At 54.0% G+C, this 23,693-nt stretch overlaps 2 protein-coding genes across 11 annotated transcripts in view; one reads left to right on the top strand and one right to left on the bottom strand.

The window, feature by feature from the left end:
• The window catches only part of PITPNM2 (phosphatidylinositol transfer protein membrane associated 2), a 122,176-nt gene extending 107,819 nt beyond the window's left edge, over positions 1 to 14,357 (top strand). For 2 of the 6 annotated variants that reach the window (XM_063415571.1, XM_063415573.1), the window contains 10 exons: positions 2,737 to 2,901; positions 4,655 to 4,858; positions 6,569 to 6,717; positions 9,311 to 9,427; positions 10,096 to 10,212; positions 10,560 to 10,708; positions 11,352 to 11,501; positions 11,578 to 11,761; positions 12,946 to 13,074; positions 13,313 to 14,357. In XM_063415571.1, the coding sequence (XP_063271641.1) occupies positions 2,737 to 2,901; positions 4,655 to 4,858; positions 6,569 to 6,717; positions 9,311 to 9,427; positions 10,096 to 10,212; positions 10,560 to 10,708; positions 11,352 to 11,501; positions 11,578 to 11,761; positions 12,946 to 13,074; positions 13,313 to 13,648 (1,700 nt within the window). In that variant the 3' untranslated portion in view covers positions 13,649 to 14,357. Of the gene's footprint in view, positions 1 to 2,736; positions 2,902 to 4,654; positions 4,859 to 6,568; positions 6,718 to 9,310; positions 9,428 to 10,095; positions 10,213 to 10,559; positions 10,709 to 11,351; positions 11,502 to 11,577; positions 11,762 to 12,945; positions 13,075 to 13,312 lie in introns of those variants that run through there. The other 4 variants (XM_063415574.1, XM_063415575.1, XM_063415572.1 and 1 more) reach the window with 3 other exon arrangements.
• A 1,638-nt stretch (positions 14,358 to 15,995) lies between these two features.
• On the bottom strand, positions 15,996 to 23,073 carry ARL6IP4 (ADP ribosylation factor like GTPase 6 interacting protein 4). 5 transcript variants are annotated; one of them, XR_010082670.1, is made up of 7 exons: positions 22,916 to 23,073; positions 21,283 to 21,480; positions 20,614 to 20,955; positions 20,129 to 20,246; positions 18,641 to 18,710; positions 18,327 to 18,502; positions 15,996 to 17,000 (listed from the first exon to the last, which is right to left on the bottom strand). XR_010082670.1 is itself a non-coding variant. In XM_063415583.1 (6 exons), the coding sequence occupies exons 2-6, from the start codon at positions 21,470 to 21,472 to the stop codon at positions 18,446 to 18,448; spliced, it is 777 nt and encodes a 258-aa protein (XP_063271653.1). In that variant the 5' UTR covers positions 21,473 to 21,480; positions 22,916 to 23,073; the 3' UTR covers positions 17,250 to 18,445. The 5 variants fall into 5 exon arrangements, 2 of the variants coding, with proteins under 2 accessions (XP_063271653.1, XP_063271654.1); XR_010082669.1 differs by lacking the exon at positions 15,996 to 17,000 and adding an exon at positions 17,250 to 17,737; XR_010082668.1 differs by lacking the exon at positions 15,996 to 17,000 and adding an exon at positions 17,250 to 18,033.
• Positions 23,074 to 23,693: the final 620 nt, after the last annotated feature.

Here is a 23,693-nt window from a genome sequence, read left to right on the forward strand (position 1 = left end):
CCTCTGGAGTGCAGGAGGCTTCCACAGCTCCTGTCAGGAGCCCCTGGCTGCCCGTGCTGGGGTCTGTCTGTGCCAGCTTGGCATCATCTGTGACAGCCCACCCTGCTCACCACACTCCCCAAGAAAGCCACAAGAAAGCCCCCTTGGTTTCAGAATTGCTGCACAAGAGACATAATGCAGAGGAAGCACAAATTTAGGAAATGTGTTGTTAGGTTTGTGGGCTTTTTCTGCGAGTCAGGTCTCAAGATTTTCTTTGGAAGTTGCTGTCACTGCAGCTTTGGTGTGGAGGAAGCTTTTCTGAGTGGGTTGTGATGCATAAAACAGGTTTTTCTCCACATTCCCCGCCCTGCCTTTTCCTGGCCTTTGTTTTTCTTAGAAACTGCCCTTTCTCAGGGACAGAGGGTGTGTAGCTTGGGGAAAGGGAGAAGCACAAGAGCAACCTGAGTGGGCAGGAGCAGCGGAGCGCTGCTGTCGGTGGCACCTTGTCCCCTGCAGAGCAGACTCCTGCCACCAACGCAGGCAGGGCTGAGCTGAACGTTCCAGTAATGCTGAAACACCTCAGGCTTTAACAGGAGCAGGAATTGTTCCTCTGGTGGCACCACGGTGGGGCTGGAAGGGCTGCTGAGGTTGGGTGCTTTTGCTGCACGCTCATTATATTCCAAAATCCCTGGTCAGCCCAGGAAAACAAGATTGGCTAAAAATAGCAAGCCCAAAATCTCACTGTTTTTTCCTTTAATCACCTTCTGGGTTCTCAAAAAGGAGCTGAAGTTCAGGCAGAGCTAGGTGAAGATGGGCTAATGGTGTCAAAGCCATGACCACCCCAGGCAGGCCACGCTGGGCCCAGCCATTTCTCTGTAACACTCTTGAACTTGTCTGCCTAATTCAAGCCACAGGTGCTTTAGGTTAAAGCAGAGGAAAAAGTTCAGGTTTCTCTGGTGGTTAAACCTGAATCTGAGAAGAGAGGGTTGTTCCATGTCCCCCAGCAAAGGGAATGAGACCCTTTACCCTTGAGACCTTTGTGGGGTTCAGTGCAGCTCCTGTTTTCCACTTGGATTTTCTCGCTCATGCTGGTGCTTGGTACAGTCAGAAAACAGCCCTGGCCTGGTGGGACCAGCGGGGCTGTGGATCCTGGTCACAGCCTGAACAGCCAGCACCTCGAGGCGAGTGGAAAGAGGGGCAAAGTGCTGAGAAAGTGATGCTGCTAATGGCCTTTGAGGCACAACGTGGGCTGTGTGTGCAGCTCATCGTCAGGTCAAGCTCCCGCTAAGGCTCAGATCTCACAGTCCACAAAGCTTTTACAGAGAGCAGCTTGTGGCCTGATTTTCCCTGCAGAGAACAGAACTCTTTTACTGACACTTAGCCACACATTTTCTGCTTCGTACGTTCCCTCTCCCTTGGCTGCAGCAGGATTTGTGTGGGCACAGACGCTGCTGCTGCAAACTGAGGGATTGGAGGGAGAAAATCAGTAGCCCCAAGCAAAAAAAGATGGATATTAAAATAAACCAGTTGTTAAAACAGCTCCCTGTGTCAGCCGCGTGCCAGGATTAAATCCAGGGATATCTAAACAGGCTGGGATAGGTGGAGGATGTTGATGTGTGGGAGTAATGTGCTGACATTCCTTGTGGTATCTCCTGCCTGATACCTGGGAATAAATTCAGGTGCTGCTCCTCAAGTGCAGCAGAGATGGGCAACCTTAAAACCATCACGAATTGCTTTGCTTTTGCATGTTACTGCCACCCTGGTGCTGCCTGCTGTGAGCACCTGGTGTTGGCATTACAAACCTCTGCCCTGCAGGAGCTTGGGATATCCCACTTAATTCGGCCTCACAGCACCCACAGAGAGGTGGCTGCTCTAGCACTGTTACAGAGAGAAAACTGAAATGCAGAGATTTTAGTGTGACTTTCAGCATCTCTTGTTTTGCCACTCCTGAGCATTTGAGGTCCTTTTCCCTCCCATCTCTATATAAGGTCCGTGTGAGCATGATTTTAAACCTTTCTGTATTTATGTACTCAGGGGTTCAGCCAAACTTGGTAAACCTCAGGTTGGGATTTAAAAATCCAGACCTGCATGTTGTACCATAAAAGCTCTGTTTTCATAGAGCCTGAGTGCTCCCTGATCTGCTGACTCTGATGGGAGATACAAGTGCTCAGCACCAGACTCCCCTCAGCAGCCCTTTCTCCAGATTAGTGAGTGTTGGCTGTATCCTTCAGCGGTAAAATACAAGTCCAAATTTAGTCCCTGCCAGGCATGAAGATGTTTTCTTGATTTTTGTTTTTTTAATAAGGCTTCTATCTTGGAGACATTAATTGAAATTTAAATAACTCAAGAAAACAAATATCCCTTTCTAAGGTTGTTTTTTGTTGTTTTCCTTACCTTGGTTATTTTGTCTCGATGTGAATATATAAAAATGCGTATATTCACATCTGTATGTATGACACATGCTTGTTATTGCTGCTTGAGTAAGTCTGCCTGGGTTTTTCTTTGGATCTGGTTTTTGAGCTCCTTACTTTGCTTCTCTCAATCAAAGACTGCTCCTCCAGCCACATGCCTCTGCCTGCTGTTTGCTTTCTTTTCAAACCAGAGCTCCATGTGGGGTGTTTCTGTTTCATTCCAATCAGCTCTGAGAGGTTTTTGCACCTACCAGCTTTGTTTGCCTCCTTCCTGCCCCCCGAGTTCATCTTGCCCAGCCTCTGTCTGTCGGTCTAATATTTTGATTTCCCTGTTTCAACTTTGTAGCAGATGTTGTTCAGTCTCATGGTGCCGTCTTCATGGAAAACGCGTCCCTGTCCACCCCCATTTCAGCCCCTCAGTTCAGGGGCTTCCGGAGGGCCAGTGAGATCAGCATTGCCAGCCAGGTCTCAGGAATGGCAGACAGTTACACTGCTTCCAACATAGCCAACAGTAAGTGGAAAAAAAACCTGCACCCCCCGAGGCTCCGCTCGCTGCCGCTCTGTTCTCCAACCACGCTCCGGGCGAGCGGCTCCTGTCCGTCCGTCTGTCCGCGGGGCGCTTCCGTCCGTAACCAAAGCTTGGAATGACTCCCCCTCCTCCCGGTCAGTGCCGGGCGTTGTCACATCCCCTGGAGGAGCAGGTGATGTGTTTGGTGGCCACGCAGGGGCCACAGCTGTGTTATGCATGTTGGACCTTGCTGGTGATGAATTGTTAAAGAGAAGGTGATGATCGCTGGCTCTGAGCTGTGTTTGGCTGTTGTGTGAGGTGAGGGCTAATCCAGAGGGATGTCCCTGTGCTGCCCTGGTAAGTCACGCAGAACTGGTCGGGATCAGCACTTGATACCAGATGGGTGCTGCAGGATGTGGCTTGGTGCAGATCCCTCCAGCGTGGCCCACAAAAGCAGGGATGAGTAAGCCCCTCTGTAACGCTGAAAGGCAAGGACAGGTTGGTTCAGAACAGAACATTTATTACTTTGCATTAGAAATTCAGCTCTTCTGCAGCCTGCAGGGCAGCTCCCGGTCAGTTATGACCCATTTCCCAGAGCTGAATGAGGAGTAAAAGGGATTTTTTTTACATATTATTTTTCCCAAGACCTCCATAACTTCCTAATACAGTGGAGAAGAACAGACTTCGTTAATGGCTCAGCCCCTTCTTTGTTTCAGCTCAGGTATGAGATGAATGCTGTGTCCTCATGGACCTCTGGCAACTCAGACCAAAGAAAGGCTGAAACCCTCAAAAAAAAGAAACCAAAACCCAAAGCAAAAACAACAAAACAAACAAAAAAACCCCACAAAACCATGCATATGAGAAAATCTTAACCATCAGAAGATCTCAGAAGTTTAGAGATACATTCCTGGCACGGGTTGTGAATTACTCACCCCATAATTAATTGCTAAGGTTAATAATGCTCCCGGAGGCAGGTCTGAGTGGTTGAAGGTCTGTGGGCACTGCTCAGGGCCTGCTGTAACCTCCTGCCCTGTTTGAGGCAATGCTCAGCAGCAGGAATAAAACACCTTCCCTGACAAACGAGGTTCTCCTGCTCAAAGAGTGTCCGAGAGCCGACACCGCACTCCCCGCGTGCGTCCTTTTACTTGTCCTGACACCTTGCCAAGCACTGCTAAATAGGAATCTGCTCAGGAAGCAGCTCCTGGGGGAGGAGGTGTTTGTTTTGTGCTGCTTTCCACCCACACAGTGGTGGTTCATGGGGAGGTGTTTGTGCCAGGGCGATGCCCCGAGGCCGGTGTGTCCCACGGAGAGATCTTACCCCGAGCTGCAGCAGGGTTGGGTCATTCAGCATTCACCTCTGCTTTCCCCGTGCTCTCCCCCCTTGTGCAGCTTCTGCTCTGTGTGATTTATTCCTCCACACAGCCATCAAAGCCTGCTCCTGAGATCAGGGGGGAAGAGTCTTCGCTTGGCTCCGAGTGTCCCTCGAGCTTCGGCTCTGCCTTTGCTGCTCTTGCTCTCAACCTCGTTGGTGTGGTGGTAACTGGAGCCGTGGCACTGAGGGCTGGATGTGATCCATGCTTATCCCCAGGAGAGCTGGAGGAAGGTTGGAGGGGCACTGCAAAACCACGGCTCCCTCCCAGGAACCTCCCTAGGGTGCAGCTCCCCCAGTACCGTGAGTTTGTGGAGGATGAAATCAGTGTGTGCCATAATAATAAGTGATTTCTGCTCTCTTTTTGTATTTTATTTTTCCTTTTAGAAACCAAACACCACCTTAATCATTGTAGGGGGTTTAGCCTTCTGTCCCAACTTGCCCTCCCTCACAAATCCCCTACCCAAACCTCATTCAGGAGGCGTAGGCAGCACAAACACAAAATCCCAGCCAAGGGAAGGAAGCTCAAAGGGCCACGGAGCCGGGCTGCAGGCTGTGCTCTTCGGATACCAGACCTGGACATCAAGACAGGTATTCTGGAGAGGTCCACTCCTGTCGGCCTCCTCTCTCCTGTGACAGTCACACAACTTCACAACAAATCTCTGCGCTTTCACTGAGGCACTTGCAGTTTCTGATTGCATCCTAACAAGTATTTCTGTCACTTTGGCCTGAAGATCGATCATAACCCCGCTAACAACTGGGCAGGAGCAGGAATTCTTCTGGGCAGAGCTGAGGGGACAACGCTTCTGCCTCCACCACTGTCTTTTGAGCATGGAAGAGTCAATCCTGTTTGCTTCCTGTAAAGAATCTGAAATTACCCAAGCTGGGGACTTGCATGAGAAATGAAAGTTGGGACATGATCAGGAGCTGTCAGTTTGGAAGGCAGGGGATCGGAAGAGGCTGCGAGGAGGTGCCTGTGAGCTCTGGAAAAGCCACACTGATCTGTCAAACCTCGTTCCTCCTTCCCACAGCTCTTCAGAAAAGCAGGGACTATCAGGATGAGGGTGGCCTGGCACCCACCAGGATCCACATCCCTCTGCATTTGCTGTGGTGGGAACTCTGTGTAGGTCTCTGGAAGGAGCTGGTGGATCCATCTTTTCAGTTCAGCATCTGTGCTCATCACCAGCCAGATTTCCTTTTGCAGAAGGGTGTGTTGGGTTGTACCTTAAACCTGGCAGCTTTCCTGGAAGTCCTTAAAAAGGGAACATTGTCACAGAGACAAACCAAGCTTGAGGAAGCCGTTGTCAAAGCCCCAGCTTGCATCCTGCATGCAAACACAAACAAAATTCTTCTGCTGCTCTCTTGATCTCCATCTTTTCTTTCCTTGGCTGCTCTTCTGGGCTGGAGTGCACGGGCACTGAGGACTCCTTGCTGCTGGGAAAGCAGCCCATGGCTTTGGGGTCTGAGGCTTTGGACTGAGACCTGCTTATGTCCAGGGAGTGGGGCAGGACATGTGCATGGGCAGAGCTCAGGGCAGCTGAGGGGTGGGGGTGTCCCGGGGTGAAGGGTGGCTGTCAGACACTTGTGTGCAAGCTGTTGGCTCCCTGAGCCAGAAACTCGTCTGTCTTGTTTGTATCCCTGCCCTCCACAAAACCCCAGTGTATTTTTCAGTCCCCCATGCAATGAAGTCCCAATAGTCCCAGGTACTTGTCTTGTTGCCCACCACAGAGGCTGTGCCCCTGGGAATCTGGGCTGCACATCTCGGTTGCCTGGACCATGGCAGCCCATGAGGGCAACAAGGATTTGTTGGGGACTACCAGTCCCGTCAGCACGTGCCATATTCCCTGCCCTGTGGTGCCTTTTAGCCTCCTGTGGATTCCCAGCATTCAGTCCTCTTTAGTGTGGCCAATACCTGGATGCAATTCCCTGGTGAAAGCTGAAGGAGTTGGAAGCAGGGCTGGAGACGGGCAGAGCACACCCATCCTTCCTCTCACAGCTCCAGGGAGATGCGTTGCTGTCTTTCTGTTTTGGCCCATTGCACAGGAGCCTTGAGCCCCTTCCCTGGACTAACAGCCAGTTAACCTGTCCTCCAGTGCCTTCCTCTTTGCTTAACCTCGGGAGAGCTCAGTGCTGCTGCCGTGTGTTCCTCCCTCGGTGTGAGCAGACACCGAGCCCTGGGTTGTTCCCAGAGCAGCGGGACCAGCCAGGAGCAGCCTCCTGGCATACCTGGAGCGAGGAGCCAGAGCCCTGAAATCCCCTCTGTGAACCCCCTTTGTCTGAACGAGTGTTTTGCTTCTGTAGTTGCTGCCAAGTGGTGGGGAACCAAACGCATCGACTACGCCCTGTACTGCCCCGATGCCCTCACAGCCTTCCCGACCGTGGCTCTGCCTCACCTCTTCCACGCCAGCTACTGGGAGTCCACGGACGTTGTCTCCTTCCTGCTCAGACAGGTACAGTCATCCTCTCTCCCTGATCTCCCTTGGGTTGAAAAATACTTAGGGCACTTTGTTTTTTCCAGTGTACCTTCCATAAGACTTGTTGATGCATAGAGGTGAAAAAATACCCTTTGCCCCTACAGATCCATTTTCTTCCCTTTTTTTTTTTCCTCACCCGTGGTGTTGGTGGAGCTGCACACATACAAACTGCATGGATGTCACACCTGCTTGGTTTGGGGCTGGGTTTGTCATCAGGGCAGGTTTCAGATGGGCTCACTGGGGATCCATGGAGAGCCCAGGGCAGTTTTCTATCAGATCCACAGTGGCAAAGGTCAGTGGCACTTGTTTCTTGAAGTGATCTGTGCTCTGTGTGTGCCAGGTTGGATCTCAAGTCTGAAACTGAAACTTCTTAAAGACAAAACCAGCACCAAATACAGTAAAACCAAAGGGGAAGTTTTATAGGAATTCAACATGAATTGACAGGCAGAATGCAGTTCTCCATTTTGCCTTTCTAAGTTATTGTTGTCTCCTCTAGGAACTCATTAGGATTTAGTCCTCATTCCTGCAGCACAAAGCATTCTAGGGCCAGGAGAATGGGGATTGCTGGTGTCTGGAGTCTGATACCTCCAATTTTATCAACCTATATTTGGCCTAAAATTCAAATTTACTCTCTAAAATGTGTTTTCCCCTAAAAGAAATGTTTTCCCTTCAGTTCCTTGGGGATGAGGGGGAGTTATTTGCCTTAAAAAATATGAACTCCCCAGGGAACGACACTTAGAGCATGGAGCTGGAAAAAACAAAACTCAAAGAAACTCTGTGGTTTGTGTTGCCCACTTCAGTGCCGGGTTTGCTTTGTGTTAGCTCAGCTGCTAAACCCTCCCGGTTCTCCTCCAGCCTCCTCTGCTGCAGCTCTCAGTTATTTATGATTCTGTTGGCAAAGTTTCCTTCAGTGTTATCTTCCAAAAAGTGTGAGAACCATAAACAGCGGTGTCAGTGCTGATAATCCTCTGAGACCCTTCTCCTCCCAGGCTGGGTCCAAGCTCTGCCTGCACACTCCTGGCTGGATGGTCTCACATCAAACCCAGCCTAAGAGGGCTGGAAAGCAGAGAGAACTCTCATTGTGCAGGAGGGGGAACAGTCATGACAGTCTCATACACAAAATGTTCAGCTTGAGAAGTAGCCAATTCCTCAGGTTTCAGCCCTAACCCGGGTCTGTCGCACTGTGTGGTGTTTCAAACCTTGTGGCTTGAGCAGCTGGAGGTACCTCTGGATTCATTCTACGCCTGCCTGGCTAGTCTGGCACCCCTTGCCCAGTGCCTGTCTCTGTTCACTCCTCTTTGAGACCAGGGTTTTTCCTCATCTTTTGTCTTCTTGCTGTCCTTTGCCAGCACCACACAACTGCTTCCCCTAACACGGACTTGTTTCTAATGGCCTTTCAAAGTCATCTCTGGACAAAATGTAAAAAGAAGCTGTTGAATAGTTTTAGTCTCCAAAGATTAAATCTTGTTAAAACAAGCCCAGATAGGATTCAAAATACATTCCTGATTTAAATAAATTTCAGTAAAAGTTATTTTGTTTACATTGGATTTCCATGAGCTCCCGCCCCAGCAAGCTCATCCTCCCTGGGGTCCTTCTTCCACTTCCCTGGATGAAAACCAGCTTCAGTCCTGCAAAGAGAGCTGGCCTGTGTCAGCCAAGCTCAGCTGGAGAGCTGCTGACCTCACAGAATATGTTCAGAACCTTGTAAAAGAGCCCACATTTAGGAGGCTTCCTAATTTTTTGGTCACTAAGGACTACTGGCAGTTTTGGAGTTGTGTGTGCAGGGTCACCTCCCAGTCCTGCAGTGCTGTGAGTCTTTGGGCTGTCCCCCAGCCTTTGGGTGTTATTCTTCCTTTTCCATTCTAGAGGTTAAGAGCAATCTAGGTGGGATTTAACCCTCCTTGCTCCATGTTCCTGCTCCCATCCCTGTCCATGCCCTGGTGACAGGCAGGAATTGCCCCCAGAACTGCCTGGGTGGCAGTGACATCCCACCAGCACAAAGCCCTGGAGCTCTGCCAGCCTCGGAGACGAGGCCAGGACAGACAGACAGCCTGGGCTACCCCTGTGTGCCCCCACAGGGGTCAAATCAGTGAGAGGAGCACAAGCCATGGGACAAGAGCTGGGAATTTCAGTAGGAATTAGAAATGAGCTGAAGGAACAGCATCTGTCGGCATGGGGCCAGTCAGAGCAGCTGGTGCTGGCTCTGTTCTGGAATGGGGAAGGCTCGTGTTCCCTTGCAGACCGTGGGAAGGGACTGATGAACCTCTGGAGGAAGGGCAGGTATCTCAGAGCAGAGCTCATCCCGCTGTGTTTGAGCCACTTTTGTACCTCCTGACAATCCAAAAAACCTCCATCCCAGCCAGGATTGGGCCAGCACTGGCCACAGGCTTTGCCAGTGCAGAAAAGGCCACTTGTCCTGTCAGACCTGCAGACTGACAAGCCAAACACCCAGCAGCAAACCCAGGGGCTCTCTGCATGCACTGCCCTTGCTCACCACTGGCTCAGGAGATGCAGAACAGCCAGGCAGCAGGAGAGGGCTGACGCCTTGGTGGGATCTGTCCTCCTGCAGGTGATGAGACACGAGAACTCGAGTGTTTTGGAGCTGGATGGGAAGGAGGTGTCCGTCTTCACCCCCTCCAAGCCCCGTGAGAAGTGGCTCCGCAAGAGGACGAACGTGAAGCTCCGGGTAAGGAGGGTTTGGGGATGCACAAACTGCTCTGATTTGGGTTGCACAAACTGTTCTGAGGGCATGGCACAGACAGAGGGTTGTGTTCCATTGCTGGGCTGTTTTAATGGTTATATCCTACCTGGGTGCTTGTAAAAGAGCAACCCTAAAGATGGGTGTCAGCAAGGTCTCTTAGCCTTGAGTGTGTAAAACACAGAAGTGTTGGCTGTGGGTCAGGGAACAAGTCAGAACGGAACATCTTTCAAAGTCCAATAACACCAGTTCTCAGCTCAGTAAATGCCCTTTGCTCCCAGTAAAGTCTTCAGTTTCTGAGAAGGCAATTCTGTGCTAGAACTGAAACAATATCAGCAGATTTCTCTGGCAGCTGTGTGTATTTCCTCTTAATTCCAAAGTGTGAGAGTTAATAGAGAGTGTCGGAATTGCACGTACAACCTGCCATGGAAATTGGCTCTCCAGCACTCCCATCACCCATCAGTTCAGGGCACAGAGCCTCACCTCTGCCACAGGTCAAATTCTTTCCCAGAGCTGAGGGTGGAGTGGAGGGGGGGAATGGCACAGAGAAACCCATGCTCCAGTTTGTCCAGTTATATTTGGCATTTCCCTGTGACGTTATCCATTGCTGAAAATTGTTTATTTTTTTTTTCCTCCTCCCCTCTTGCCTCATGCAGAATGTCACAGCCAACCACAGGATCAACGACACCATTGCTAACGAGGATGGGCCCCAGACCTTAACTGGGAGGTTCATGTATGGTCCATTAGACATGGTCACCCTCACAGGAGAGAAGGTACCGTGTGTGCTGGGGGTTGTCACCGTGTGGTGACACTTGTGGGGCAGAGGGACAGAGGTGGTGCTGGTCAGCGCTCCCTTGGTCCCTGTTGGGGTTTGCTGTCGTTATGTCCTGGCCAGGTTCTCCTGCTCAGACTTGTGGGTGCCTCCCACCAGGAACAGCATTTGTCACAAAGCTCTCACCACCGAGATCAGGTTTCATTCCAGCCCCTGATGTTTGGGTGCTGCCCAGCTCAGATCCACAAAGTGCAGAGAGAGGGAGCAGGACCAACCCAGAGGGGCTCGGGTGGGATGTCCCCGTGCTCGGCCTGTCCTGGTGGGGTGACACAGCCTCACTGTCCCCAGGTGGACATCCACATCATGACCCAGCCGCCGTCGGGGGAGTGGGTGTACTTTGACACGGAGATCAGCAACAGCAGCGGCAGGATCTCCTACGTGATCCCCGAGGAGCGGCGCCTGGGCATCGGCGTCTACCCCGTCAAGATGGTGGTCAGGTGAGGGCCTGGGGCTTGCAGGAGGAGCAGAGAGGAATTGATGGCTGTGGAACGTGGTCCCTCTTGTTGCTGAGTGGGTTCAGAGCCTGGTTTGCCAGCAACACAGGCAAAGCTGTTTGGACTCCACAGCTGTAAGGGGAAAATCCACATTTTATTCTGGCTCCTGCATCACCACCAGCATGGGAATCAGCCTCCTGCTGCAGGAGCAGGTCTTGTGCACCACAGGGCCTCATGGCCATCTGCAAAACTGCACGACCGAGCATATTTTAATGACATAAACTTGTCCTTGAGGGACAGGACTTTGTACTTGCGATGATTCACAGCCCAGGGGCTCCAGCTCAGCTCCACTTGCTGGTGTTGGGCTCTGGGAGGGGGAGAAGAGGAGCATCTTCTTGGTGGTGAACCCAGCAATGTTTTCCTGGGGTAACTTTTGAGTCTCTGCTGCCAAGGAGTGCTAATCCATCCCCACTTGAACACAGAGCCCCTCACGCAGTGCCTGTTACTGCTCTGCCTGAGGGTGGCATCACTGCAGGAGCCTTTGGGTCAGATGTGGGAGCTGCTTTGGGCTCCTGGGGCTCCGCAGGCCCTGGTGATGCCCTCTGGATATTTTGTTGCCTCTAAGCCCCTGCATCCCTTCCCTCAGGGGCGACCACACCTTCGCTGACAGCTACATCACTGTGCTGCCGAAGGGGACGGAGTTTGTGGTGTTCAGCATCGACGGCTCCTTCGCAGCCAGCGTGTCCATCATGGGCAGCGACCCCAAGGTCCGCGCCGGGGCCGTGGACGTTGTAAGGTCAGGGCAGGGCCTGGGGCACTGATGTGACACCGGCCTTGCCCTGCAATCCATTGACTCGTGCCTTTCCTTCCAGGCACTGGCAAGACCTCGGCTACCTCATCATCTATGTCACGGGCCGCCCTGACATGCAGAAGCAGAGGGTGGTGGCGTGGTTAGCACAGCACAACTTCCCCCACGGGATCGTGTCCTTCTGCGACGGGCTGGTCCACGACCCGCTGCGGCACAAGGCCAACTTCCTGAAATCCCTCATCACCGACGTAAGCCCGGCTCTGCTGGGGTGGGAGCAGGGCACAGGTTTAGATTGCTCCTCATCCAACCGCTGCTGTCAGCACCGCTCTCTTGGCAGCAATGCGGCCTGCAGTGGAAGATTAATCTGTTCATTTTATTTTCATCCCTTTATTGCTCTACAAAAGTGTCTGTGCTGTTAAATTGTGTTGCCTCTGCTCTGCACTGCTCCATTCCATCACTGCTGCTCAGAGCCCTAATGGAAGAGAGGCAGTAGAGCCTCCCTTCCCCCCACACGTGCACTTTTTTCACCTGCTTGGTGGCTTTTTGGCTGCCTGTGGTGGAGACAGCAGGACTGAGAGGGAATGGAGCTGCTGCAGAAATGGCTTTGCTGGGAGACTCCACAGATCCTCCAGGCATTTGACCCTTGGGAGGTCCTGATGTTGCTCAGCACCCAGCCTCAGAGAAGCTCCAGACAGAACAGAGTTTTTGTGTCTGGCAGGGGAAGGAGCTGCCTTGATTAGCAGGAAAAGCCTGTCCTTAACTTTCTTAGGCTCCCTTTCTGGCCTGAGTGGCAATGGAGGGGGAAGCTGGCCCTCAGTTGCTCTCTTGTCCTCCACAAGTTTAGGACTAGGCTCAGAAATGCTCTTTCTGTCTCCCCGACCTGTGGTTCCAGGCTCAAAGCTGGCCAGTGTGTGGTGGCACCAGTGTCCACACCTCCCCTGCCAGCCCCTGCTCCAGCCCACTACAGAAGGGGTTGTCCAGGAGCTGCTCTCTGCTTGGAGCAGAGGCAGAGGTATCCCTGAACAGCAGCAGGGTTTGCTGCCTGTCCCTTCTCACGCTGCCCAGCAGGTAACAGCAGCTTGGCTGTGGAGGGGAACATTCCTGGCTAATGATTCCTGCCCAGGTTTGCAGCTCCTCTCTCCCAGTGACAGCAGGGAAGTGTGCAGCATCCTTGCCCCCTGCAGACCTCAAGGGAAGGCCGTGGATGAGCAAGTGGAGATCTGCTCTTGTATCGCTGTCACTCCTCTTGTCACGGCCTGTAAACATCCCCAGCTCTGTTAATTAGCACTTCCCTGGGTGGTTCATTATCCAGCCGGGTACTTGCATTAGTTCCAGTGACCTGACATTCCCACAAATGCTGTTGGAAAACCCAAAGCCCAGCCTGCTGAGCAGCCTGCATGTTCTCACCCCGTGCTGCTTCCTGTCCCCGCAGCTGCACATGAGGATCCACGCGGCCTACGGCTCCACCAAGGACATCTCCGTGTACAGCTCCATCAGCCTCCCGCCCACGCACATCTACATCGTTGGCCGGCCCACCAAGAAGCTGCAGAGCCAGTGCCAGGTAGGAGCCAACTCGGCTGAGCCCTGCCAAGGGCCTCCTGTGGGAGGGAGCTGGGAATTCGGTCAGCACAAGTGTGGTGACTGAGCCAGTGCTGGCCAACAGGGTGGGAACTGTCCCTGGTAGCAGGGCCACACGATGGGTGTGACCCCAGAGAACGTGGCACAGTGAACACCCCTGGGTGCCAGCAGCTCTCAGGGACACGTGTCCCTCCCCTCTAACTCGTGCCCTCGCCCCGCAGTTCATCACGGAGGGCTACGCGGCGCACCTGGCGCAGCTGGAGTACACGCACCGCGCGCGCCCCGCCAAGAACACGGCGCGCATGGCGCTGCGCAAGGGCAGCTTCGGGCTGCCCGGCCAGGCCGAGTTCCTGCGCAAGAGGAACCACCTGCTGCGCACCATCTCCTCCCAGCCCCCGGCCAGCGGCGCCCCCCGCCCCGAGCGCACCCAGAGCCAGTCGGACGGTGACAAGGACAGGGACAGGGAGCGCAGCCAGAGGAGCATGAGCATCGCCACGGGCTGCTGGGGCCGCAGCGCCGCGTCCCGCCTGGAGTCTGGCCTCCTGGGGCAGAAGTAGCCAGGCCAGAGCCAGGATCGTCAGCTGCAGCCACCGGAGGAGAAAACAAAGGGAAAAGAGGGACGAGGCCGGTGTTTCGGGCTGGAAGGGTAAATATGGTGCTACTCTAATCACACGGTGTTCTGGGAAGAGCGGGATGTTTCCCACGCAGAACGCGCAGGCCTTGCAGCGGGAGCGTCAGGTTTGTGCAGCGGGAGCCCGAGGAGCGGCTGGAAATCGGGGGGAGTGTCCGGATCGGGACAGCGCTCTCTGCTGCCTCCTCCTCTCACCCAGGGTCAGTGACTGTAAATACGTGCGTGCCTCCTTGCCTCGGTAGCCATCGCTCCCACACGGTGACCGAGCGCTGTCCCCAGAGCCACAGGAACAGGGCGTGAGGCTGGGGGAGCTCGTTCGGGGCTGTCCCGGGGGCTCTGGGGTTGGGTAACGCGCTGCTCCCCGGCCCCAGCCAGGGATTTGTCGTGGGCTGTGCCAGGCAGAGCTACCAAGAGCTTTTCCTTGAGAGGAACAGAGAGCTCCACGTGCAGCCACTTTCTGGAGGAGCTGGTGCAAAGCTGAAGCTGCACCGACGCCGCTGGTGGAGGCAGAGTGTCGGCAGGTTCGTGCCCAGGACAGCGGGGTCATTGCTGTTATTACTGTTATTTTTTAAAGAGACCTTTTAGAAGCCGATGGAATTTAATGTGTTGACCTATTAAAAGAGGAATACAAGCTATTTTGTTTGAGCTGGTACAAACCTCAGACACTTCATTTGCTGTTAAAGTCTCCAAATAGTCTCGCTGTGTATTCTTTCCAACAAGTAACCACCATATATTTGGAAGCAGCTGAAGGCACTCAGCAGCTGGATTGCATTGCAGTTCTTCTCATCCAAATGCAGGGTCTGACTCTCTCAACACCCACCTCTGAGACCTTTTTTCTTCCCAGGTTCTCTCCAAGTTCAGTAGCAGCTTTCATGGGAACTAGACTCGCTTCTTTTACCTATAGTTACTGAACTGTAAAACCTCATTGTTTTTTGCACTGATGATTTTTAGGATGGAAACCTGTTACCATCTCATGTAGCTACACCGGTGTTTGTAGTGCATGACAACGAAATATTGCTAAGCCAGGGTGTGTGTGGATATCTATACATATATACACACACACATATATATATGTATATATTTAAAAAAAAAAACAACCAATCTGTGCAGAAGTTTTTCCAGCAGTAAGGAGACTGTAAGGAAGTGTGCCAACAATGTCAGGCAACCTTAAGAAAAGGCCATATCTTAATTTTTCTGGTGTGTTTCTCAGTGGATGTGCCTGAGGCGCTGGGTTTGTGCTGCTGAGCGAGCTGGCGGGCGCGTGGCAGAGGGCTGGCACCCTGGGGACACCCAGACAGGGACAGAGAACAGTGCCTGGAGCCAGGGCTTGCCAAAAAGCCCCTCAGTCCTGTCCCTCCCGGGGCCAGCAGAGGTTCCCTCCTTGCACACACCTCCTGGGGCAGAGGGGCATCCACACAGGGGGATCCAGGGTGCCCCTCCACAGACTCCAGTCGGCCTCTTCACGTGGAGATTTTATAATCCTACCGAGCTCCCCGACTGTGCGTAACCCCGCTTTCCCCAGCACACTTCCCTGTCTTTATATCACTTTCTACTTACGAGGATCTTATTTATAACAGAGAATTTTTTAGACTGGCTGCTTCATTTTCTTACCAGTTTCAATAAGAACGGTGCAGGACGGCCGCACTGAGATACAGCACTGTGAACGCTGCTCTGCTCACTGCCTCTGGGCCACGGCAGGCAAATCCAACTCATCCAGCTCATGTGCTCGTGGTGTGCAGGGTCCAGGCCGAGGCAGAGCAGGGACAGTCCCTGGAGCGCTCAGACCCGACTGCAAAACGTTCCACCGCTTCTCTTTGGTAATTACCCAATTACAGAATGTACCTGATGACTTTTTGTTACTGGAAACCGACCTCCCTTTCTGCTGACTCAGCTTGGCGCTCTCTGAATGTACCTCCAGAGCTTTTACTGGGTTTGAAAACAATGTCAATTTGTCCCAGCCTTTTGCTAGCCGAATGTTCTATCAAACAGATGCCATCTGAGTAGGAAGACAAGCCACAATCCATCCTGTGAAGTCACCAAACCACATCACTAAATAATTTCTGCAAATTTGGATATGGCCTTTGCAAAATTCACCTTTCCTCCAAGTCCAGAACCGAGGCATGATCTGTACATTTTCCAATGTTGACGAGATGTTCACATTTTCTTACGTGTAGATAGTGTAAAACAGAGGCGAATGTAAATGTTCAACATAAAAAGTGGATATATAAAATTGAAAGTTATTTATTTATGTAGAGGAAAAAAATGTCTGGAGGGACTGGAACCTTCAGGGTTTATTAATATTTAAAAAATGTAGCTTTTTGTTTCAGGCATTATGTACAAAGCAATTATTTTATGGACCAAGTTTAATGTAACTGTCAATGAATGCAGAAGTGCAATATGATACTCACCCTCTCCATCACCTCGTGTTTTAAACAGCTCCTAACCAGTTAGCCTGACAATCACAGCACCTCCGTCCTCATCCTCTGTTGAGCTTCTTGAACCTTGCCCGGGTCCTTTCCCTGGCCCCCCATCCGTTGCCATTGCACGGATCCAACACGGAGAGGCAATCGTAGAGCAGGACCTTTATTGCTGCAATAATCCCCGGGAGGTGGGTGCAGTCACCAGGAAATAACGCCAGTGAGTTCCTCTCAGTCCATCCCCGTCTCCATCGCTCGATCCTCAGCCGCCCCCATCTGGCACTCATCCCTCTGAGGCAGAGATCCACACTCCCAGAACAATAGCAATAGTTTAACTCTGTGTTCATCACCCGTTTGTCCCGAGCTGTTTCCGAGAGCAGTGCGTGTGACCCGATGCCTTTCCACGTGGATGGAAGAGGATCCGTTTGGACGTGGGGAGGGAGAGGTGAATGTACACTCCATCCTTCCTAAAGGGGCACTGCCAGGGTAAAGGCCTGATTTATCCTTGTCACGAGTAACTTGTGTGCTTTGAAAGGAGAGAATGGGAAGTTCCTTGTCCTCCTCCCTCAGCCGTTGTCTGGGCAGCCCTCGGTGACAGCCCACGTCCTGTTCTGCACATCAGCACAACACAGCCTTGGGCTTTGGGGTTGCTTTTCCGTTTCCATGGGAATCCAACTCTGCTGCGGAGCTCAGATTTTTTATGAAAAGCAGCTTTTTATATTACTGCACCCTTAGGCCAGACTTTCTACCTGACGCTGTCCCTTTGAAGTCTTTTAAAACACCCGTGAGAGGAGCCCGTGCATTCCCTCCGAGTCCTTTCCCTGGGCTTGCTCAGATCTCTCGGTCAGATGAGGCGAAATCCTAATACCAAAAACCGTTTACAGTGTTGGGGGCACGAGCCCAGAGCAGGAATCAGCCAAAGGGTCACCACCACCCTCCCGCCCGCCCAGCAGCCGCCGTGCTCGCTGTAGCAGCCCCTTCTTCAGGTATTGCCACTGTTTGCTGCATTTCCTGTTAGTTCTAGAAGCCTTACGGTCCCCTCCCTCTGCCTGTTGATACCCTCGACTGTCAATTTTATATTCCAACGATGTTAGTTATATTTTCTTTATAAAAAATTGCTCTAGGGGTACCAGCTGTGCGTGGGGAGCCAGCGGGGGACGCCCCGCGTGTGCAGCGCCGTGCCGATGACCCGCGTGTGTGTGGCAAACCTTGTGTGCAACTTCCTTCTCCTCCTTGCTGTTAGTGCATCGTTCCAATGCCTGGTGTGCTTTGTGTACAGTATCATTGTGAGTTACACAGATTAAAGAAAAGGGAAGGCTCCTCTCTGTCTGCTTTTTGTTGGGGCGGGGGGATACTCTAGGAATGGACAAGTCGTAGTATGTGAGCAGGTGCCAGTTTAATGGGGTTACAGCCATGAACAGAACGTGGAAACCCTCTGTGAAGATCCGTCCCCATTTGTCCTTTAACCCATTTGTCCTTTTCTTTTTTACAGTTTGTAGATTAATGGACTTTCCAGCAAGGGAAAATGCTGTTGTGTTTATTCAGAGCAGCCCAGGGCCCTGAGAAGCCCAGAGCCGCAGCGCTGCCCAGGGCCTGTGCTGTGGGGAAGGGACACGAGTTGCATGCAGGAGCAGAGAGCAAGGCAAAGCCACCCCTCCTCAAAGGACGTCTGCACGGATGCCAGTGCAGTGTGCCAGGTCAGTGCTCCCCTGCCCGAGGAGGGGAAGCTGCAGGAGGGCTGGGAGAAGCCCCAGGGCACAGGGAGAGGGTGGCACTCAGGGGTGCAGAGGAGCTGCAGCCTGAGCAGAGCCACAGCCACTCCTCTCTGAGCAGAGTCAGCGAGTGCAAAGGGCCTGGGAGCCAGATCCAGCAGGGAAAGGGCCATGGGCAGCCCCTGAAGGGAAGAAGTGGCAGCCAGCTCTGTGTTGTGGCCCTGGTACACCCTGTCCTGGCCACAGCACTGGCTACTGCCCCCCAAAGCCCAGAGCACCCTGAGGTGCTCAGCACCCTTGAGCCTGTCCCCTGGGTGCTGCTGAGCTCCTCCAGCACCCAGGGGAGCATCGGGGCAAAGGGCTCAGGTACCTTCCAGCCACACTGGCCTGGGCAGGGACAGGGACAGGGCAGGGAGGAGCTGTTTACTGGGAGGTGAACACAAAAAGTCGCTCTCCTTCCCAGTCAGTAACTTACGGAGCAGCTGGAAAGGGCCCCTGGGGAACATCTTGACACGGAGCTGTCTGTGTGGTCCAGAGGCTCCCCCGGGCTGGCAGGGGCAGCAGCACGGGCTCCTGGGCTGGCTGGGGCTGCCCTCACTGCAGCATCCCCGTCCTCACCTGGAAGGCCAGCCCATCCCCACGCGTGGCTTGCTGCAAGGGAGACACGGCGCTCACAGCGCTCCCTGCCCAGGGCTGCAGGGCTCAGCTCGTCCCCAGGGTGGGAACAGAACCCCTCTGGGTGCAGCAGCTCCCTGGCTGTGCCCAGCCACCCTGAGCAGTTCCCACTACCTTGTTAATCTCCTTGTGCCTCTCCTTGCTGACGATTTCTTCCAGGACTTCCCCGTCACCCTTAATGAGCCTGCAAGACAAGCACAGGCCCGGGAGCTGTGAGGGGACTGGCAGGTTCCTGCAGCTGCTGACCCCCACCCCGAGGGCACCTCTGTGCCCCAGCTCCCCCACACCAGGAGCAGGTGCTGGGCTGAGCCACCCCTGACACTGTATTTTGTGACTTTGCTTTTGTAGCAAGCCTAAACAGCACAGCAGGTTTTGTCATTGCTCCCATGGGATTAATGTCACCACCCTACAGCAAGGACAGAGTGCTCCCCTGGGAGCTGAGGTCCAGCTGGCCCTGCCCCAGGCTGTGGGCACTGCCTGCTGTGTGCAGTCAGTCACGCTGGCAAAGGAAAACACTCCTCATACAAGCATCCCTGACACCCTTCACTCCACAGTGCCCCAACCCATGCAAAACTTCTTTTTTCAACAGAGTTCAGGTGTGGTCCTGGCTGCCCCAGGAAACTGCAAAGCTGTTCAGGAACAGGAGCCAGTTTGGGCCTGAAATGCAGCCAGGCCAGGGAGCATCTTGCTGAGCAAATCCCAAGCAGTGTCGGAGGCGGCTCACACCTCCAAACACGAGCAGAAATTTAATTGTCTTCATTACATGCCTTACAGGAACCGACCTTTGTTCCACACCTCCCTGAGCCCTGCAGGCTGCCTTCTATTTTAAGACTGGACTTGTCATACCCAATTCTCTTCAGCATGACGTTTCCTGCTTGCTGAGAAGATGCAGTTTATTAAAAACTGGGTCATTTCTGTTTGGCAGCTAAATGAACTTGGGTTTGATCGCTGTCTGTAACCCCACAGGGCACATGCTCCTCATTCCCACCTGGGTGTTAACCAGGCCCAGGGCTTTGGAGCTGAAAGGTAAATGGATGCAGCAGTGGCATACTGGGACACAGCCCAGTGTCCCTTGTGTGGATCCCCAGCACAATTCAACAATTTGGTGTCACTGTGTCACTTTCTGGGTAAGGGCCTGATGAGGGGAGACCTGTGAGGGGTTGGCTCAGGCCTTTTCTGCTGAAGGAGGCCTGGGTCCAGGGGTGGCCATGGACAGGCATCCCCAGGCCCCCAGCCCCCTCAGCACGGATGGGAATGCAGAGTCCATCCCAGGCCTCCAGCCCCCCCAGCACAGATGGGAATGCAGAGTCCATCCCAGGCCTCCAGCCCCCTCAGCACAGATGGGAATGCACAGCCCATCCCAGGCCTCAGCCCCTCAGTGTGGATGGGAATGCACAGCCCATCCCAGGCCTCAGCCCCTCAGTGTGGATGGGAATGCACAGCCCATCCCAGGCCTCAGCCCCTCAGTGTGGATGGGAATGCACAGCCCATCCCAGGCCTCAGCCCCTCAGTGTGGATGGGAATGCACAGTCCATCCCAGGCCTCCAGCCCCTCAGTGTGGATGGGAATGCACAGTCCATCTCCCTGCTCCCAGGGCCGTACCTGGTTCTCCCCGTTTCGGGATCCACCACTCTCCTGATGACGCTCTGCCTCGCGTCCCACTCCTCCTTTGTCATTGGCTTCATGGCCTGGATCCGGGATTTCTGCTCATCTGTCAGGACTGGAAGGCAGAGCTCAGTCACAGGGGAGAGGGGCACAGCACCAGGCCCTCAGCCCACGGACAACATTCCACACAGAGAAAGGGACACTGCCCATCCCAAAGCCTGGAGCAGCTTTGCCAGGATGTCACTGCTGACTGTGTCCTTCTATTTGCCATCTTTGTTCCCCCCTCACATCTATAAACCACATCCTAACACTTTACAAATCAAACCCTGAGTGTGGCTCAAAGGTGAGCCCTGTACACAGGAGGGAGCAGAGCCTGGGGCTGCTCCCTGTGCACAGCCCTGCTTCCCTCAGACCCTGCATGGAAAGGGACCAGGACAACTCCTGTGTGCACAGGCTCCAGCAGGAGGGAAGAGCAACATTACCTGGCCCTGAGTCCACCGCTGACTCCTTCTGCCACTGCTCCAGCGAGGGGCCAGGCACCTCTTCCCCCTTGGCTTTCTCCTCCTTAGCCTTCTCCTTTGCCTTCTTCTTTGATTTCTTCTTTATTTTTTTCTTCTTCCTCTTCCTCTTCTTTTTGTCTTTCTGTTTCACTCGCTTTTTTTTACTGTCTTGACTCTTCTTCATTTTGGAGTCGCTGTCACTGGAGTCATCAGAAGAGGAGCTGGAGGAAGAGGAAGATGAGGAAGAGCTGGTGGACGAAGATGTCCCAGAGGAAGAGGTACTGGCCTTCTTCTTCTTTTTGTCCTTTCCTTCCTTCTTCTTTTCTGCAATACACAAGAAGAGGGTGAGTGGAGCAGCCCTGGTCTGCAGCAGCAGAGATTTTGGTTTATCCCCATCCCAGCCTGGATTTTCCTGCCTGGAATTCCCCTCTGTGCCCACGTCCAGCCCAGGGTGCTCTGTGGTACCAGGTCAGCTCCTGGAGGTGCTGAGGGCTCTGCACTTGTCAGAACGAGACCAAAGTGGGCACAAAGTGCAGGACAAGGTGACAGACACCAACTAAAACCATGGGCCCTCTTCTCCCCCCGGGCCCTCTCTGCGCACCTGCCCCAGGGAGATGTGGTGAAAGCAAAGGCCCAGGGGCCTTCCCTCACCTTCCCTGGCTGCTGCCAAGCTCGACTTGTGTCCATGAGAGCCAGAGATCCTCTTCCTCGGCGGAGAGCTGCTGCCCTGCTGTGAGTCCTTGCTGCTCTTCCTCCTTTTCCTCTCCTTCCTCTCCTGCCTGCTCCGAGAACCGCTCTTGCTCCTGCTCCGCGATCGCTTCCGAGAGCGGCTGCGGGCCATGGCAGCTCCTGGAGGGAAGGGGTCACATCAGAGCCACGGGGGGCCAACCCTGCCCCCAAATCCTCCAACCTGAGCCACCAGCCCTGCAAAACCTGCTCCAGTTAACCTCGCCCCCTGCTCACACCCGCTCTGCCAATCCCCCCAGAGAGAGGGGTCGGGGTCTCCTGTCACAGTCGTGGCCACGTGGAATTTCACAAACCCCCAGCACAACTGTCCCCGGGCAGGTTTTCCACAAGAAAAGCCTTCCAGCAGGTTTTCCCTGCACTGCTGCTGTTTGTCCCTGGAGAACGGGCAGGCACAGAGAGCCTGAGGCTGTTCCTGCAGCAGCGCTGGCCCTGCAGGAGATGTGGACACAGGAAAGGGTGATGGATGCTGCAGCCACAGCCAGGGAACACAACGCCCTCCCTGAGTCCATCACCCTGTTGGTTAAAATGCTGGGAGCAGGCACAAGCCAAGGGGAAGAATGAATTTTTAATATTCCAATTTGCTCTTGGAAAACAGATGATGCACTGAGCTGGCACCTCTGTCCATCAGCCCCAGGGATGCTGGCAGCCCCAGGCCTGTGGGATCCATGCTCTCATTAATTTAAAAAACAAACTGGCACCGTGGGCAGAGCAAGAGCTGGAAACGCTTCCTCACAGCCACCTTCCAACTACCCCATTTAATGAATTGTTTGTTTACCACCTCGACATTCCCAGGCAGCAATCTGGATTTGCTCCCAAGTGAATCAGACCTTTAATTCATTTACTGATTTAGACCTTTGATTGATTTCCATAGGGAAATTTCAATCAGAAAAAACCCCAAACCAATCACAACCATTAAGGGCAGGCAAGGAAGTTTCAGGGGATGAGTCCTCTGTGCACACACAGCCAGCAGCTGCTCCTTGCTGGGGACAGCGCTGGGGACTCGGATCTTCCCGTTCTGGCTGTGGCAGCGGGTAAGAATCACTTTTACACATCCCCAGCAGCAGGATCGGTGGATCTGGAGCTGGGCTCAGCCAGCAGCGTCCTGGTGAGGAATCCCAAATCCACCCCAGGCTGCCCCAAGCCGGGCTCTCACCTCCACCCTGCGCCCAGGCTGGGCCCACAGCGACTCCTCCGACCCCGCCGGCTCTGCCCGGCCCTGCGGCTGCCCCTGCCCTCACCCAGCGCGGGCAGCCTGCGGCACGCCAGGTGCGCTGGCCCTTTAAGAGCTCAGCGCGAGGTGCGCTGGCCCTTTAAGAGTGGCGCTGGCCCTTTAAGAGCTCAGCGCGAGGCGTTCCGCGCGCGGCCCCAGGCGCGGCCCCTTTAAGAGCGCAGCTCTTTATCAGCCCCCCCCGGCCCCGGGGCCGCCGCAGCGCTCGGGCCTGTGCCCCCCACCCCTGGCCCCCCTTGTCCGGTGCCCTCCGCCGGCCCGGCCCGGCCCCGCCGCAGGTGAGAGCAGCGGGAGGGAGCGCGGACTCACCGGGCCGGGTCCCGCCGCCCCGAGCGGGGCTCCCGCCGCCGGGGCCGCGCCGGCCGCCTCCCGCCTCCGTCCGCCGCCCGCGGGGCCGGGCGGCAGCCGCACCGCGCTCTTTGGTTCCGGGGGCCGCCTCGCCCGGGCCGTAGCTCAGGTTTTGGGGTGAATTCGGGCAGATTGGGAGCGCTCGTGTTCGCCAGTGGACGAGATAAAGGCTTCGAGACTGCGTTTCTTGATAGCGGCTCCTCGCTCACATACAACCGCCGGGTTTCCTTCTCCCGGTGTAATTTTAATGAGCTTTGCTAATGAGCAGCTCATTAGCGCCCTGTGCTAATGGCAGCCCTAGCCAAAATCCAGCAGGGAGAGCTTCAATAAAGATCTTCTGTGTGAGCCGCACCCGCTCCGTTCAGCCTCTCTCGATTACCCATTGCTGGAATTGCTGCAGTGAACAGGTAAATGCAAAAGCCCCTTATAAATCCAGCAGCATCTATTGGATATATCGAGATAATTTTGCATGGAGGCAAATGCAGGCACTAAATCAGACGGTATTTGGCTTCTTTAATTTGTTTAGTAGATGGAAGAGTCACATTCTTTCAGCCAGTTGGAGGGAAGGAGGGGAAAGCACTCGACCCTTCTAATCCTAATCCATCCCTTCCTGGGGGATCTTGGTGCCAAATTAAGAAGCCCCAGGCCTTTGCTGCTGCATCCAGGTTGGCAGAGGTATTTTGTCTTTTCCTTGCTCAGGTAACTAAAGCAAAGGGAGTTAAAGGTACATCTTGTGCTC

The sequence above is a fragment of the Prinia subflava genome, chromosome 19, assembly GCF_021018805.1.
Source record: "Prinia subflava isolate CZ2003 ecotype Zambia chromosome 19, Cam_Psub_1.2, whole genome shotgun sequence".
Taxonomy (NCBI): domain Eukaryota; kingdom Metazoa; phylum Chordata; class Aves; order Passeriformes; family Cisticolidae; genus Prinia; species Prinia subflava.

Coding starts and splice junctions, on each gene's coding strand:
- ARL6IP4 (XM_063415583.1), bottom strand. CDS start 21,472: ATGGCCCGCAGCCGCTCTCGGAAGCGATCGCGGAGCAGGAGCAAGAGC. Junction 20,956..21,282: donor CTTGGCAGCAGCCAGGGAAG/GTGAGGGAAGGC, acceptor TGTGTATTGCAG/AAAAGAAGAAGGAAGGAAAG. Junction 18,711..20,128: donor CCCGAAACGGGGAGAACCAG/GTACGGCCCTGG, acceptor CTTGTCTTGCAG/GCTCATTAAGGGTGACGGGG.